Source organism: Paroedura picta, chromosome 13 (genome assembly GCF_049243985.1).
Source record: "Paroedura picta isolate Pp20150507F chromosome 13, Ppicta_v3.0, whole genome shotgun sequence".
NCBI lineage: Eukaryota > Metazoa > Chordata > Lepidosauria > Squamata > Gekkonidae > Paroedura > Paroedura picta.
In genome coordinates this window covers 41,522,561-41,539,640 of record NC_135381.1, presented here as the reverse complement: position 1 = coordinate 41,539,640, position 17,080 = coordinate 41,522,561, and the positions used below count along the sequence as shown (strand labels likewise).

The following is a 17,080-nucleotide window of genomic DNA, read 5'->3' as shown; positions in this document are numbered from 1 at the left end:
GGGTGGTTGGGCTGGGTTGGGTTGGGTTGGGTTGGGTTGGTTGGGTTGGATGGATGGATAGATGGATAGATGGATAGATGGATAGATGGATAGATGGATAGATGGATAGATGGATAGATAGATAGATAGATAGATAGATAGATAGATAGATAGATAGATAGATAGATAGATAGATAGATAGATAGATAGAAGCAGTACAGATCAAATAACATTTAGGAGGCCAATCAGATATTGTGGGACCATCTTTAACCTTTCCTGCGGAGTGGCAGTAATAATTGAGTAAGGGCAATGTGGGAGGAGAAAGGGCAGGCCCTGTCTGGGATAAAAACTCGGAGGGCCCAATCAGGGAATCGCCGTGCAGACAAATAAGGCAGCCTGCATGGTAAGTCCTCCGGCCGGGTTCTCATCCTACTAGGGAAAGGAGCAGGGACGCCGCGTCAAAGACCAGGTCCCTTAACGCTGGGGGGGGGGGGCCACGATGGGTGGGGGCCTTCTCCCAGCCCCAGGAACATCCTCACCGCTTCGCAGACATGGTGAAGCTGTTCCCGGGGCTGGGAGAACGCCCCAGGTCGTGGCCGGGTGGGCGGGTGGCCGGCGACCTTCTCCCGGCCTCAGGAACATTGACGCGGAGAGGCTGTCCCCAGGGCTGCCAGAATGCCCCGGGTTGCGGGCGGGTAGCCGCAGCGAGCCGGGCCCCGGGAAGCCTTTGCCCTGTGAAGGGCCTAGCGCCCATTTTATTTCCAAATAAAATGGGCTTTAATTCTAGTCTTATATAAAGTGGGTGTGGGTGTGTATTTTTCACCCTAGCCAATACACAGAATAAATGCAAATAACAAATTCACATGGATATCCATCTGTTTTGCCAAAACAATTGGGGGAAATCTTGGTTTAATGGTGCCAGGAATATGTAGAGTGAGGGTGCTGCCTTGCCAAGCCCCAGGTGGTTCCTGGAAAGCTCCCAAAATTATATTATGTCTGTAACCAGCTGAGGTCTCCTCTTCCCCAATCTTCCAGAAATTTCCTAGCCCAGAACTGACAACTCTTAACATTTGTAGAACTAATCGGATCCCAGCCTAAAGGGAAAGAGCAGAAGACAATAACAAATAAATAACAAGTATACATCTGTCCTCACTAATGCTCCAGAGTTCTTCTCCTGTCTTGCTCGCCGCAGCTACATCGAATTTGGTCCTCGTGAACCTCCTGATTGATTCTTGAGATATTCCCTTGGATCGTTTTACATGGCTTTGATTTGTTCTGCTAACAGCTTCCCCTTTTTGTGTTTAGGGTGATGGTGGCCTGGGATTTCCAGGGGATAAAGGTGTGCCAGGACAGCCTGGTTTCAAGGGCAGGCGTGGTGAGCCAGGTCTCCCTGGCATTGGTTTTCCAGGCCCAAATGGAAACCGTGGGCCTCAAGGTGATCCAGGAATTGATGGTCTTCCAGGGCAACCTGGGCTCCCCGGTCTTCCAGGTACGTTAATCAGAGACAGTTCATCTTCTGACTTAAAGCCCACATGATCAACATTGCTCTTGCTTTCCAAAGGAGCCAACTAGATTTCCAGTTTTAACCCACTGAGATCTGTTTCATTCTTTATTGAGTATGTGTCTTTCTCCCTGTTTTACTCAAATAACATTCAAGTCAGCTTGCGGGTAAACATTTTAAAAGCCAAGCACTGAATAACTATCACCAAAAAGCCCAAGTAGCAACAGTATTGCAGTGTCAGAAATACAGTGATCTTCCGTGATGTTCAACAAGAGAGCTAAAACAAATGGTCATAACAGGAGATGAATAAAGCCAAGTCTCCTGTAACAAAACTGTTTAAATGTTCTGCAAGGCCAAAGGTAAAGGGGCAAGGCGAATTTCCAAAGTCACAAAATTTTATAGTTTGGATGCCACAGCCATAATTCTTATTATGCCCACGAGTCTTGTCCATTGGTCAAATTCAAGAAGGCAGTGAAGAAACATAAGAGGTTATAAAGTTGAAGACAACAGTGTTCAGATGATTAGGAAACCTGGTTGGGGAGGCTGAAGCCTATCTTCAAAAGACAATCTACCTTGGTATATAACTAGCCTAAAGACAGGAAGCTGCTTACAAATCCTCGGATATTTGCCTTTAGCTACCCTGGAATGAAATAATATGCAAAGTATAAATTATGTATTTAGCATGAACTATAGGCTTGTTTTGCTTAAATATGCACAGTGGCACCTGTATAGAAGGAAGCAACTGTACCAGTGTGTTGTCCATAATACACAAGAGAGGAGTGTGGTTTGTATAAAAGCACAGAAGGCCATTTTAAGCATTCTTCAGTCCAGCAGAGCAGAAAATGGTGTTCTCTAGCAATGATGGCAGAAAGCATTTCCTTGCTCCATCTGTTAAGATGCAGACCTTGAAATTTTGACAATGGAGAAATGGACTGCTTCTCCCCCCCCCCCCCCCCAAGTAACCCAAATGATTCTCTGGCTTGAGCAATAGCCACTAACTGCTCTACCTGTTTTTACTCCCCTCCCCATCTCTTTGAAAATGAAAATTGATCATGGCTTTGGGGAATCTTCCGTATAATGAGAAACTCCATTGTGCAGAGAAAGGGACAAACAGCACAGATGCCACTATGCATGAAAATAGCCATTAAAGCAGCGGTCCGCAAGCTTTCACCCGCTGTGGACCGCTGCTCCAGAGTCCGGGGAGAGGGCGGCCCGGGGGCCCGTGCACGCGCGGTAGCCCCAGCACAAGCGCGTTTGTGCCGCCGCCATGCCGGCGGCCGCGGCTCCCCCTCCCAGCCGCCAGCAAATCGGCCGCTTAAGCGGGCAATTAACTTCCAGCTCGGCAAGCTTCTCTTCCCTCCCCCCCCCCCCCCGAAGTGAGAAGCTTGCCGGGCCGCGAGCTAATCGGCCGCTTTGGCGGCCGATTTGCTCGCGGCCAGGCGAGCTTCTCACTTTGGGGGGGGGGAGGGAAGAAGGAGCCGCGGCCTGGCGCCAAGGCCTTCCGGGCCGCGGGCCGCGGGTTGGGGACCACTGTATTAAAGGAAATTGAAGGAAAAAGAGGAATCTGATGTTTTATCTAGCCTGATGAGCTGACTCTATCTAGCCTGACTCCCTCTGCTTTCACACGGCAGCAGATACACATACATTTTTGTATTGCCATTCATTCATTCATTCATTCATTTATTTATTTATTTATTTATACCCCACTTTTCTCCCCAGTTGGGACTCAAAGCAGCTTAGAACATCATTCCCGCCCCACAGTTTTATCATGACAGCCCTGTGAGGTGGTCCAGGCTGAGAGTTTGTGACAGGCCCAAGGTCACTCAGCAAACATTCATAGTAGAAGTGGGGATCTATTCTGAACATTGATCTCCCAGGTTCTTCTTCCCCCTTCCCCATAAGTTCTAACGCCAGCTTTCCGAAACAATTTTAACAGCAATGTCTTCTGCTTTTCTGCTGCTGCTTTTTTATACAATTTCAGCCTTATGCGTATTAAACATTTTGTACAGCGAAAGAAATGTAAACAATGCCTACATATATTCACAGGCAATTTTTTCCCCCTTTCTCTCCCTCCCCCTTCCAAAATGTGACTTCTGAAAATGAAAAGGGACTCATGTAAAGGAGACCGCGAGGAATCAGCCTTCACCTGAGAACCTAGAAAGCTGCCTCCTGCCAGACTTGCCTAGTGGTCTCCCACCTTTTTGAGCTTGTGGGCACCTTTGAGATTGGTGGGTGCAGTCCCCAAATGGCTGCTGCGGGATGAGGAATCAACCACAAAATGGTCGCCTCGGGAGGTGAAACCGGCCACAAAATGGCTGCCCCAGCTTACTTTCAGTCATACTGTAAATATCCTTGTGCTGTGGTGGCCGCTGCTGCCAAAATAGCCTTCAAAAAAACCTGCATGGCCAGTCAAATCTCCAGTGGCCAATTAAAAAGCCTAGGTGGTACCACGCACCATTTTGGGGACCACTGAGAGGTAAACCTTATTGACCTTGCTGCACCAGCAGTCTGACATGGTGGATGGCAAATCGGTACCACTCCCCAGTCCCACCGGCCTGTGAATATATTTGGCTTGTGGTTGAAGGACAACGCTTTCAGTCTTGTGGGTTGTGTCTGCCTTTGTTTAACCTGTCCTCCTTTGCTTAACTGGTATAGGTGACTGCTGCTGCGGTGAGGAGTTTGCTAATGAAGTCTTAGACACTCAGGGAGGTGAGAGCGAGGCCCCAGCTGTTGTCACAACGATGACGGGCAAATCCTCTTCCTTCCCATTATTACGCAAGACACATACAAAACCCTGCAGCCTAACACAAGGGGAGGGGAGGGCGGGGAGGGGAGGGGAGGGGAGGGGAGGGGAAGGGGTGATATTTCTTGGTCCCTTGAGCCTGGATGAAGCTGGCCAACAGAATGAGAGCTTGCTTGTATGTGCTTTTCCCCTGGACCCACACTGAGCGCTTAAGTGCTAAACTCTGCTTCCTCATGGCTATGTATTTCCATTGTCTTTGCTTATTGCACGTGCCTTTCAGTGGTTGCAGAACAAACCAGATTTGTGCTTTCCATCCCAACCCTCAAAACAGAGATGTCAAGGTTTTTTGCCTCCAGGAAATGCAGATTCCCAGCATGAATTAGGGAGTGCGTCCACATTTACAGATATCCACTTGACAAACTGTATTCCCGCTTGCCTTGGTCGCACTTTCGCTGGTGCCGGGAGGGGGAGGGGAGGAGCTGCTTCCTGCCAGTCAGAAAGGGAAGGGGAACTAGCTGTAGCTCCGGATTGCAATTACTATTTGGCCGGGACCCAAAGAGCCCATTGCACGTGTCATGAGGTATTTTTATGTTTAGGGTGGAGATATAGATTCGCCAGTTTCCAGTGACTTTCCTCCCATCGCCACAGATAGTTCCCCAGTTTGAAATCATAGATTATTCCTGGCCTCCTTATTCCGAGGAGGTACTTTTCAGCTGGAAAAATGGGGTGGTGGTGGTGGTGGAAAAGCCCAGTTTTCAGAGAAAGCTGTTGCCTGGAGTTCTTCCAGACCAAGCTGGTATATCATTCTTATATGCCTCTTAATTTTACACAAATCGCAATGCTCGAACAACTCAGAGCTCATGCATCCTGAAGGCTACTGGAAGCCCTGGGTTGAATCCAGCACGGTAAATCCACAAATGGAAGGAAGGCAACTTTGGCCATTTCCCCTCCCTACAGCCAACCACTGATTCATTGTCAGTCTTCTGTGCAGTTCACACATGGGTACGATTCTACGATTCTATACTGTGCATAGATTCAAATAGGTAGCCATGTTGGTCTGAAGGTAAAAGGTAAAAGTATCCCCTGTGCAAGCACCAGGTCATGTCTGACCCTTGGGGTGACGCCCTCTAGCGTTTTCAGGACAGACTCAATACGGGGTGGTTTGCCAGTGCCTTCCCCAGTCATTACCGTTTACCCCCCAGCAAGCTGGGTACTCATTTTACCGACCTCGGAAGGATGGAAGGCTGAGTCAACCTTGAGCCGGCTGCTGGGATCGAACTCCCAGCCTCATGGGCAGAGCTTTCAGACTGCATGTCTGCTGCCTTACCACTCTGCGCCACAAGAGGCTCTTGTGTTGGTCTAAAGTAGCACAATAAAATCAGAGTCCAGTAGCACCTTTAAGACCAACAAAGGTTTATTTAAGGCCTGAGCTTTCGAGTGCAAGCACTCTTCCTCAGTTCATAGTCTACTGTGCATGTTCAGGCCTGCTCTGGAGAGGTTTTGTAGCTGAAATCCTCTAGAAGGTGCTGCATGCCAAAGTCTTGACTCCCAAGAACATGTGCTTCCGCTCAGCAGCTCTCCCAACCCTCACTGCTGAGCTATTTTGACTGTTATTTGTTTTCTGATTCTAGTACCATTCTACACATAGTTTAAAGCCATGACTGTAAGTCCTGCCCTCTACTGCCAACAAGAACTGTCCCCTGCCCTCCTCTAAGTGACAGCCTTTCACATACTTAAAGAGAGCAGTTATGTCCTTTTGGTCACAGCAAGTAGAAGAAGAGTTGGGTTTTATACCCCGCTTTTCACTGCCCAGTGGAATCTTAAAGCGGCTTCCAGTTGCCTACCCTTCCTTTCCCCACAACAGACACCCTGTGAGGTAAGCGGGACTGAGAGAGCTCTGACAGGACCTCTCGGACAGAGCATCACTGTCAGAGCTGTGACAAGCCCAACGTGACCCAGCTGGCTGCAGGTGGAGGAGCGGGGAATCAAACCCGGCTTGCCAGATTAGAAGCCCCCACTGTTCACCACTCCACCACTCCACCACACAAGTGCCTTGTAAAGAGTGCTCTGCATGTCCAAGCATGCTGGTGCTGCGTCCCTGTCAGATTCTCACAGCTTTTACAAAAGTGAATGCCTGTGGTCCGTCTTTGTACCACCTCATGTGGCATTAATGCACAAATGTGTCAACAAAACCATTGACGAGTCTTTGCCCAACGGGCTGGTTTAAGCATTAAAGAAATACATTCAGTAAACATGAACCACATTGCATGTGCTCCTTCTACACCAGGGGTAGTCAAACTGCGGCCCTCCAGATGTCCGTGGACTACAATTCCCAGGAGGCCCTGCCAGCGAATGCTGGCAGGGGCTCCTGGGAATTGTAGTCCACGGACATCTGGAGGGCTGCAGTTTGATCTACACCATGAAGCTGAAATTATATGATGTCTCCCGAAGCCAGTGCTGTGTTGTGTAAAACCTGTGAACGTAAAGTGAAGCAGAGCTGATTAGTCAGCAACTGTATTGCACCTTGGGACTCATTCCTCATCCAATCAGTCAAGGAAACAAAGTTGTCATATGGTCCAGTAAATACCCAGAATGGGTAACACCGTCAAAATGGGAATACAGTCAAAATGCCAACTTCGGCAAAATTAGAAGTTGGAACTGCAGGATGAAAACATTTGAAGCCATCTGCTCCCCAACATTGCCTCCCCCCTCATGGGAGGTGGGAAGCCCTTGATTTTAATACAAACACCCACATGGTGTCGTGTTCATTGTGAAGATGACTTGAGGTCCTCCTAGACCTTTTCAAATGTGATTTTTGAAAGCCCGCCTTTGGTCTGTTTCAGAGGCAAAACCAGGGGTGCCTTTGGGCAGAACATCTCTAATACTTCACCTGCAACCAAGATGGATACAGGGACAAAGCTATGCTCCATGCTCTGCCCTCTCTCTCTGCCCTCCGATGGGCCTTTTCCCCAGTATAGCCTTGTTGACCCCCATATTCAGTTTTTCCTAGCAGTAGCAGGTTTGACGTCCACTGTGAGGAAGTGGTCCAGATTCTCATCTCTCCAGACACTTTCTCAACGCTGACTGGGTTCTTTGGAATACAGCAAACATTAATTGATATCTTAGAGAAGGAAGAGAGAGTGATCTGTAGTCACCTAACTTTTCCATCGCAAGAACAGTTGCCAGGAGCCATCTTAGTCACTTAAGCTGCAATCTGGCCTCCACTCCTTTAAAGGTCTGTTTTGGTGAGGGTGAAGGCAATCTTCCTAAATATCAGTGCCACTGAGTTTTTCCCTGGAATTCCTGTAGAGCAAGGTAGAGTTTCCTGTGACAGAATGAAAATCCTAAAACATTTTTCTGGAAAAAATTGCATTTCAAAGCAGACAGTATTTACAGTTGCTGTTAATCCAACAAACTTCCTTATAAACCCAATTGCTGTTTGCCAGTAAGACGTTTATTTTTTAGGTATTAAGTGAGCTTCCGACCCCTCTTTGTCCTGTTATGGAACCCAAAACATCCATTAAGTTCTCCAGATGTCTTCTGTCCAGGCAGTGGACAAATCCAGTCCTCCTTACCACTAACAAGGTTCTTGTTCTTGCCAACTGTACCTTGAGACACAACATGGCTTCTCCATGAATCATAGAAAAATGGGGACAAACCGCATAATTTTATGACCCTTCTCAAACTTCCTCAAACCTTGCCCTATTGCTAATTGAGATATTGACTTGAACCAGGATTTTAAATCAATAATGGGAAAGAATCATCCTTCAAGAGCATAGTTGGGAGCATTAATGTACCACTATGTAGTTATTTTTGAGTGCTCTTTAGCGAGGTGGTTCCATGGATAGAAATAAATGTACTCACTGGATTTTCTTGACTACAAAGGGCTAGGTAAATATTCTGATACATTTTTCTTTCCATAGGTATGACTCTGCCTTGTATAGTTCCTGGAGCCACTGGTCCACCTGGTCTTCCAGGTCCCCCAGGATTTTCAGGTATGAATGTTGTGCCATGTCAAAATACGTACAAGCCCAAGAGCTTATCTTTTACATGAATGTCTGCACTGAATTTTTGTTTTTACTTTTCCTCCATAAATGTCATTTGGTACTGCCTTATGACCCTGTGCTTTTGGTCCTCATTTATAAATTATTATTATTTATAAGAAATCTGAGACTGAGTGTGTTCTTCCTTGAGTATTTTAGATCAGGGGTAGTCAACCTGTGGTCCTCCAGATGTTCATTGCCTACAATTCCCATGAGCCCCTGCCAGCAAATGCTGGCAGGGGCTCATGGGAATTGTAGGCAGTAAACATCTGGAGGACCACAGTTTGACTACCCCTGTTTTAGATTAATAATGTCTGGATCCTGAAAGCCAGTTATGAGACTGGGGGATTCTAAGCTAGGAAAGGCCATTCCAGGGGAAATGTGGGATTGGGATCGGAATGGCAACCCAAATGTACCATATACCTTCTTAAGGACGGGAATCGAACCACAGGGGTTTTGATAGACTGGGTTTTATTGCTGCTGCTTATCATTAACTATTTAAAAATTCCGAAGGGCCTGCAAAATGGGACTCTTCCGCCAGGCATGTGCTTGAGGCCCAAATGCATTGGAATTTGGAATTTAAGAGCTGAGCTTAGTAGAAGTTCTTGCTGCTAGCTCTGCTAGAACAGTTTAGAAAAAATAAAATGCGTGGAAAGGCTTTCACAGTTTACTTTCTGCCACCTCTCATAATGTGCTGCTAGGAAACTAGTGCCTAATCCCCATGCAGAAGAGGGATACCTGGGAGATCATTTCAGAGGGCCACCATGTCGGCCTGCAATAGAAGAGCTTAGTCTGAGTCCAGTGACCTCTTAGAGACCAACTCGCAAGGGCCTGCAAGAAGACAGGCATTGTGTGAGGTCATGTGCTGTACATTGTGACAATGAATCACAACTGTGTATGTGCTTCCGTGTACCCGTAGTCCTTTTCTATACAAAACTGGCATACCTGTGTTTTGCATTAGTTCGGCTGTTGTTACCTAATTCTGCGGGCGTCTGATGGCAGACCTGATGCCAGATCAATCTTCTCATCTTCAGGTTCCAAAGGTCCCAGAGGGTTTCCTGGAGTTCCAGGACAGCCTGGATTACGTGGTTTCAAAGGACAGCCGGGAATACCATCGTTAAGTGGACTCCCAGGAGTACTAGGTAAGGATTTGGAATTATACTGGGCATTGAAATGGAGTTGGAAGAAGGTTGGTTTTTATACCTGGCTTTTCACTGCCTGAAGGAGTCTCAAAGCAGCTTACAATCGCCTTCCCTTCTTCTCCCCACAATAGACACTCTGTAAGGTAGATGAGGCTGAGACAGCTCTGAGAGGACTGCTTGGGCACAACAGCAATATCAGGGCTGTGAAGAGCCCAAGGTCACCCAGCTGGCTGCATGTGGGGGAGGAGTGGGGAATCAAACCCAGCTGGCCAGATTAGAAGCTGCCACTCTTAACCACTACACCATGCTGGTTCTTGGTTATCTAGTCCAACCCCCTGGAGAATGCAGGAAACTCACAAATACTGCTTATCCACAGTGATCCCAATTTCATGCCCAGATGATGCTTCCCCGCCCTCCCCCCAGAAAACCAGAATCCCTGACGAGTCTTGCTTGGAGGAAATTCACCTCCCGACCCCAATGTGGTGATGGGCATTTCCATGGGCATGCAAGAAAGGGCCACAAGAGCCAAGCACTGACACAACCCTTCCTGCCCACCCATTCACAATGGAACGTGTTGCTTTTTAGACTGCTATCTTGCGGAATGGGTTATTATTTTTTTTTTTTACCGTTCATGAGATCTTAGAATCCTAGCTAGAAGACGTAGAAGATCATGGATATCTACAGCATGAGTGATGCTTCGGCCTCATTAGTAAAATGTATGGTGTAGAATGTACTAGCCAATCTTTGGCCACTACGATAAACCTCCTGTCATAAATTTCTGTTGTGTGTGCTTTCACCATTAACATTGATTTTTCTTTCTTAAGGCTTTCCTGGTGTCCCTGGAGAGGCAGGGTTTCCAGGACTTGCGGGGTCTGATGGAAAAAATGGGTTACCTGGAAAGGTGGGTCCTCCTGGCTTGCCTGGTGCCAAAGGACCACCTGGTGAAGTAATTGGAGCTCAGAGAGGACCTCAAGGGGGACCTGGACAAACAGGATTGCCAGGAGAGAAAGGAACGCCTGGGAATCATGGATTTCCTGGGCAGAAAGGTCTGTCTTCCTTCTCATAAGAAAATTAGGGGGGGAATTGTGACTTATCTGTTGCTATGAGTAGACACGGTGATGTGGAATGGTTCTGTACAGCCCAGTCTCATCCGAGCTCAGAAGCTTAGTGGGATCGGTACTTAGATGGAAGGCTGGCAACCACAAACCACCTCTGCTTAATCCCTTACCTTGAAAACCCTGTGGCAAGTATGGCCAAACTGTGGTTCTCCAGATGTCCATGGCCTACAGTTCCCATGGACATCTGGAGAGCCACAGTTTGGCCACCGTGCCCTATGGGGTCACCATTGTTGTTACAGTTGCTCAGACCAAGTTATACAAGCAAAATAAGAACAGACCGTAGCAATATGGTCATGAGGTATAGGACAGTTAAGGCACATCATAAAAGTAAAACTTAAAACTATCTTGCTTCAAGACATTGTGTTTTCATGGGAATGGCACAGAACTTAGCAAGCTGAATTGTCCCCTGAGTGGCCTCATCGCTTAACAGTCTCTTTGCTTGATGTGTATCCAACTGTCCTGGGAACCTTTTAAGTAATGGATCGATCCATTTGCTTTAAATATCCACATTGGTGGAGCAGTGGAACAGTGTGTGCCCTCTGGTTTCCATTTGGCCACTACCACAAAAACACTGTCTCAGTAAGGGGAGGGGGGTATTCTTATAGTGGCCCTCTAATCAAGCTTATATGAGCCTCTGGTGGCGCAGGGTGGTAAGACAGCCGACATGCTGTCTGAAGCTCTGACCATGAGGCTGGGAGTTCGAACGCAGCAGCCGGCTCAAGGTTGACTTAGCCTTCCATCCTTCTGAGATTGGTAAAATGAGTACCCAGCTTGCTGGGGAGTAAACGGTAATGACTGGGGAAGGCACTGGCAAACCACCCTGTATTGAGTCTGCCAAGAAAACGCTGGAGGGCGTCACCCCAAGGGTCAGGCATGACCTGGTGCTTGCACAGGGGATACCTTTACCTTTACCTTTACCTTTAATCAAGCTGAGGGCATAACTGAGCAACTAGTCAAGGGTGAAGCAGTCACCATAAATATGCTGGAGTTTGAAAGCCTTTTGCTCACACACATTAGTAACCACGATAACTAAATGGAGCTCCCATGTTCAGTGCTGTTGAGCATTGGTTGGTGTGCCATTCTTACTGCTATATGGCTCAATATTTTTATATAGTAAATTATCCTATTTTGATGGTTTGTTTTATTTTACCATATACTTCTTGCAAATTTGGTATTGTTTATATTGTTGCTATGTTGTAAAGGCTTATGCCCATATACACAAATAATAATGCAGCAGGGGTTGATGGGTGTATCACTGGGGATGAATGTTCCTATCTTCATGCCCAGTGCTTGGCCTTCCTGAGTTGACCACTGTGAAGAACAGGATGTGGGAGGAGACGGCCCTTTTGTCCTGGTCTAGCAAGACTTTTCCAATACATGTACAAGTTTTTGGCTGTTTCTTATTCTCTCCAGATGTGTGCTCCTCTACAGAGAACGCCATACCTGGGTCGAAGGGGGTTGTGTTCAATGGAAGTTTATCCCACAAAATAACTGATTTCTTTTTCCACAGAGAAAAAATGGTTCTTCTTTGTAGTCTCTGTGCAACTACAGATACAAGCTCTAGGCTGAAACAGCGTCCTTTCAAGTTCCCTGGAGTATAAACCTGAACATACGTACCAAGAGCCCCTTCCTCAAGCTGAGCAAAGCTAACATGCATGCCTTTCCATGCAGCCCTTTATTCCGACTACCAACAACATTCTGTATAGCTGAGAATTTTTCTTTCCCCCAACCGCCAAGTAGGCCTTACTCTGTTTCCCATTTGAGGATTGCATTTCCTATGCTCTGCACTTCTGTGTTTCCAGGACTGGATGGAAGGCCAGGTCTGCCAGGTATCAAAGGTGGACGAGGAGAATCGGGTCTTCCAGGTACCAATGGACCAAGAGGACCTCCAGGGCCTGGGGGCCCATATGGTGTAAAAGGAATACCAGGTCCGGTGGGCACGGTTGGCTTGCCAGGAACACCAGGTATGCCGGGTCTCGAATAGGAAGAGCATGCTGTTCTCCAGGCACCTCCTTCAGGGCCCGAAACTCCTATAACTTGGCAGGTTCATAGCATTAAACCTGGAAATGAAGTTAAGACATCCAGTTGTGTGATAGAGGAGGGCTCCCCCAGTCATTTATGTTATCAAGAGTCTGGGAAACCACCTGAGTTGGGCTTGAGGTCCCATCTAGGGTTGTCAGAAGCGGCTGTTGGCACCCGAAGCAGCCAGCGCTGCGGCACGAGGGGGGAGAGAAGGTGTGGGCAGCGGCGTGCAGGCAGGCGCACACACGGAGGTGCAGACCGTACCACCGCCTGCACCTCCCCTCTCTCCCCGTGCCGTGGCGCCACCATCGTTCCATCGGCTTGGGCACCCTTGGAGCGGAAGCGGATTGCCCAGGTTAAAGCGTGCACTGGGTCACCATCCAGAAGCCACTGGTTGTTGGATTTGGCATCACGGAGCAGATAAACCGTTTGACTCTTGGTGCCTCCCTCTGAGTGTTACTCTGCAGATGGGCATACCTGGAAACAATCCTGCTTGATTCATGGTCCTCGTTAGTGACTATCTTTCATTTCTCATAATCATGCTCTAAACTTCCCCGACTGTTGTCATTCACGTTTTTGTAAGTGGTGCTGTGTCTCTCCATCCCTCTGAGGCCAGGGTTCCCCGACACAGTACCTGTGGGCAGCAAGGAACCCACCAGTACTTCCCCTTTTTGGAAAGTGGGTGTGGCCATTCTAAGACAGTCTTTGTTGGCAGTGCTCTTAATTCAAATGCGTTTTCCCCCGAGAGGAGGGTTGGGCATCCCTTATTCAGTATATGGTTGCATTCTGCCTTCCATTCAAAGGTGGACATCAGAGCAGGGCTTGTGGATTTCATTAGGCGCCTCGCTGTCCTCTTCCCCCACCCCTGTTGTTTGAGCATGACATTCAAGGAAGCACTGGAGGTCACAGAGACAGGTGTGACTCATCCCAGTGCTGCCTGCCTGCCCACCTGCATGTCTGACTGCATGCAGGCTGTCCTCAACGGTTAAAAGGTCCAGGGCCTTTTATTTTCCGCACCATTCGGTTTGCAGTCGTTTGCCTTTCTTCCTTGTTTCATATGTTTTTGTCTGTTTTTCCTCACCATGTTTTTCTCTTCCATTTACCACCAACCTCTCCATTTCTGATGTCACACTGTTTTGGTTTTGGGTTCTCCACAATAGGCTGTCAAGGTGAGAAAATGCATTGTAGCATAAAAGCTCCTGGACTAACCTCAACCACCTGGCTTTTAATGCTACAAGGATTGCATTGACTGTAGGTGATACCCCTTATATGAACCCTGCGGGGCTCCCTGGTGCTGAGCGTGCTCAGATGGTCGGCCAAATCCAACCCGGGAGAGGAGTTTACCGTCTAGGAATCCCGCTGCTCCAGGCCACCTTCCATCTAAATTGTTTCTTTAAAACTCTTATTTTGTGATTTCAGATGTTGAAATCAGGATCTTGTAGGCATATCAGCCTGGTTTTTCTGCTTCATCAGCAGTTTTACCAAAGCTGCCTTTTTTCAGTTTCCATGCAAAATTAATCTGAGCATTCCATTTCCCAGTGGTTTGAGATTTCCACAAACCAAACTAACCAGATGTCCCAAATGTTCACCTGGGAACAGCCTGAATAAAGAATACAGAGTTAAATTCTGCACGGCTGACTGTCAGTGTTAACCACTGGCAAGGTTCTCCGCTTCCTGAATCTTGGCTCTTGTGTGTATTTCCACCCAGCAATGTCCAGAGAGCAGAGTGACAGGCGAGGGAATCTCTGCCTCCTTCCACCAGGCCTTTTCTCGTCCTTGTCCCCTCCCCCCCCCCAAAAAAAAATTATCCCCTTTTATAGGAACTCCAAGTAGAAATGGTCACTCCAGAGGCTCTCGTCCCCAGTTTCTGTTGTGACCCCTGCAAATCTCCCGTACATTGGCTAATCAAAGGCAATCCTAAATTATCCCATGCATAAGGGGTCTCACTTCTGGCAGTTGTGTAGTGGTGTAGGCAGTAACCGTCTTAGGCCTTTTAATGATTAGACAACTAATGCTTTTTAAAAATTATTTTGGCATATCTAAACTCGCGCTGCTAGAAGCCTGCATGATTTTTTTTTTGAGGTTTGTCTGCCACTCAGAATAGACAGCTTGGAAAGAAGACTCGGAAAGAACAGGGAGAGGCAGCAGGGAAGGTGATGCTGAACGTTTTTGTTTGCCTTGCTTCAGGGTTTCCCGGGAACAAAGGCCCACCTGGTGAACTGGGTCCACCTGGCCCGGCCGGTATGAAGGGCCTCCCTGGCCTTGAGGGTCCTCCAGGACGTCCTGGTGAAAGAGGCCTTCCTGGACCGCTGGGTCGCTTGGGCCCAGACGGAAACCCAGGCTTCCCCGGATCCAAAGGTAAAAAATCTGTTCTTGGGGGTTAGGGTTAGGGTTAGGGGGCATCTGTGTCCATGAGAACTGCCTGTTTTGGGAGGCTTGAAGTTGGAGTTCATAAAATGCTCTGTCACAGTACAGAATAGGGTCGTACGCTCTGGTGCGCTTCGGCCGCCTCAGCGATTGATGAAGCCTGAAGCGGCCAGCACCGCAGCGTGGAAGGGAGGGGCAGTGCTGCCGGCAGTGTGCCAGCTGGCGCCATCTGGCACACTGCCAGTACCCCTCCTCTCCGTGCCGCGGTGCTGGCCACTTCTTATATGGTTCTTATATGCCGCTTTTCTCTACCCAAAGGAGTCTCAAAGCGGCTTACTATTACCTTCCCTTCCTCTCCCCACAACAGTCACCCTGTGAGGGTGAGAGAGCTTTGATATTACTGCTCGGTCAGAACTGTGGCGAGCCCAAGGTCACCCAGCTGGTTGCACGTGGAGGAGCATGGAATCAAGCCCACAGAATCTAGCACCCGTTGTATTCCTGAATGCAATGGGCTTGACCCCTAAGATGATGCTGGATCTGCTGCCATGGCTACAAGCCGGAGGCAAGGAAACTAAAGTTTACACCTCTGGCCCAAGCTCTAAATTACACGCAGAGGCTGCCTGCAAGAATTTGCCCTTATTTAGTTTGCCTTTTTAAACTTCTACATGGCGAAGAAAAAAATAGAGATTTCGGCTGTGCTTGATTAGATATTACTGGAAATAGCATGAAGGAGGTAAACTGTAGTTTCCTAATCAGTTTCTTGTCCCAAAATGGCAAACCCATCCGAACAAAAAAGAGAGAGAGGTCTTTCAACAAGAAAGACCAGAACCTGCTTGAAGTTTACTCTGGGCCTGTCCTTTTAAACTTCTTAATGAACCTCATGCCCTCTCCAGACCCAAGAGGAACAGGACAAGCCAGAGTGCCCCACGGTGGCCTTCAGATTATTTTCAGTGTATGTTTTGCTCAAGCACACTTCTTCAGATCTAGAGGTCTTTTTAGTCTTGACTGCAGAGCAAACTTCTTCCTTTGTTCTTTGCCACCAGGAGAAAAAGGCTCACCTGGGCTGCTTGGTTTCCCTGGCATGCCAGGCCTACCTGGGATCCCTGGTGCGAGTGGGGTGAAAGGAATGCCCGGTAATGCAGGAGCAGACGGAATAACTGGGTTTTCTGGGGCCCAGGGCCAAAAAGGTAAGTCCAAGCAAAATCTGATAGCCAGCAGGTGAGGAGACAAGCACTGCCGGCTTCAGATGGGGTGGCCGGCTGTTTTGCCCCCAGAATAATAAGACAGGAATAAGAGAAGTTTCCAAGCAGTGTGGAAGCCACTGTATAATGTGTTTCCCCTAACTTCCTCAGGAGACAGAGGCGTTCCTGGTCCCCCTGGTCCACCCAGCAGACCTCCAGAAACAGTCATCATGGTTAAAGGAGGCAGAGGAGAACCTGGAGCCACAGGACTTGATGGATTTATAGGGCCTCGAGGTACCCGTTAGCTCTAAAATAATGCAATCCTATGACTTCTGCTGCTTGAACATTCGTTAACTGGCTAGATGTTCTTCTTTATATTCCACTGCCTTCCTAAGAACTTCAGTAAGGTGGGCTGTGTCGTAAGCTTTTCCTGCCACACGCCGGCCACTTAATGAACCACACACCCTTCTAGTTCTGCTACACATGGTCATCTAGAATGAGAATTGATTGGTTCTGAATAGATAACACGCAAGCTCATCTGCAGGTGCAACACATCTGGCAAAGCAAGATGAGAAAGTCAATCTCAACTTTTAGCCTACTTTCTTCTGTAACTTAAGATGAAAATTGGTTAAAGTAAACAGAGATGCCCTGCACGGAACTCGAACAGTTCCAAGGGAGCTCCTCCACCAGGTATTTGGTTGAGGTTGATCTGAACCATTGCTTCCCACCAGCCCCCCAAGCCTCCCTCCAATAATCATTACAGATCGTCCCAAACCACTTGGCCTCAGGATGAGCTAATCAATGTTCTAGTATTCTACTGTTCTACAATGTTTCTTACTATCATTATCTTGTTGTTAAAGTTGTTATCACATCACTATAAACTGAGCTAATTGTATTGTTCCTGTTTCATGTTTACTGCCCTGAGCCTTTGGGGAGGGTGGTACATTGGATGTATGTATGTATGTATGTCTGTATGTATGTATG

General features: G+C 47.8%; 1 protein-coding gene across 2 annotated transcripts in view; it reads left to right on the top strand.

Annotated features, from left to right (window-relative positions):
- Window positions 1-17,080, top strand: part of COL4A6 (collagen type IV alpha 6 chain) — a 198,555-nt gene that overhangs the window by 156,937 nt on the left and 24,538 nt on the right. Inside the window, exons 24-32 of one of the 2 annotated variants that reach the window (XM_077309298.1) lie at window positions 1,285-1,468; window positions 4,136-4,189; window positions 8,147-8,218; window positions 9,301-9,408; window positions 10,233-10,454; window positions 12,329-12,490; window positions 14,736-14,906; window positions 15,959-16,102; window positions 16,268-16,390. In XM_077309298.1, coding sequence (XP_077165413.1) covers window positions 1,285-1,468; window positions 4,136-4,189; window positions 8,147-8,218; window positions 9,301-9,408; window positions 10,233-10,454; window positions 12,329-12,490; window positions 14,736-14,906; window positions 15,959-16,102; window positions 16,268-16,390 — 1,240 coding nt within the window. The remainder of the gene's footprint in view (window positions 1-1,284; window positions 1,469-4,135; window positions 4,190-8,146; window positions 8,219-9,300; window positions 9,409-10,232; window positions 10,455-12,328; window positions 12,491-14,735; window positions 14,907-15,958; window positions 16,103-16,267; window positions 16,391-17,080) is intronic. The other variant, XM_077309299.1, reaches the window with a different exon arrangement.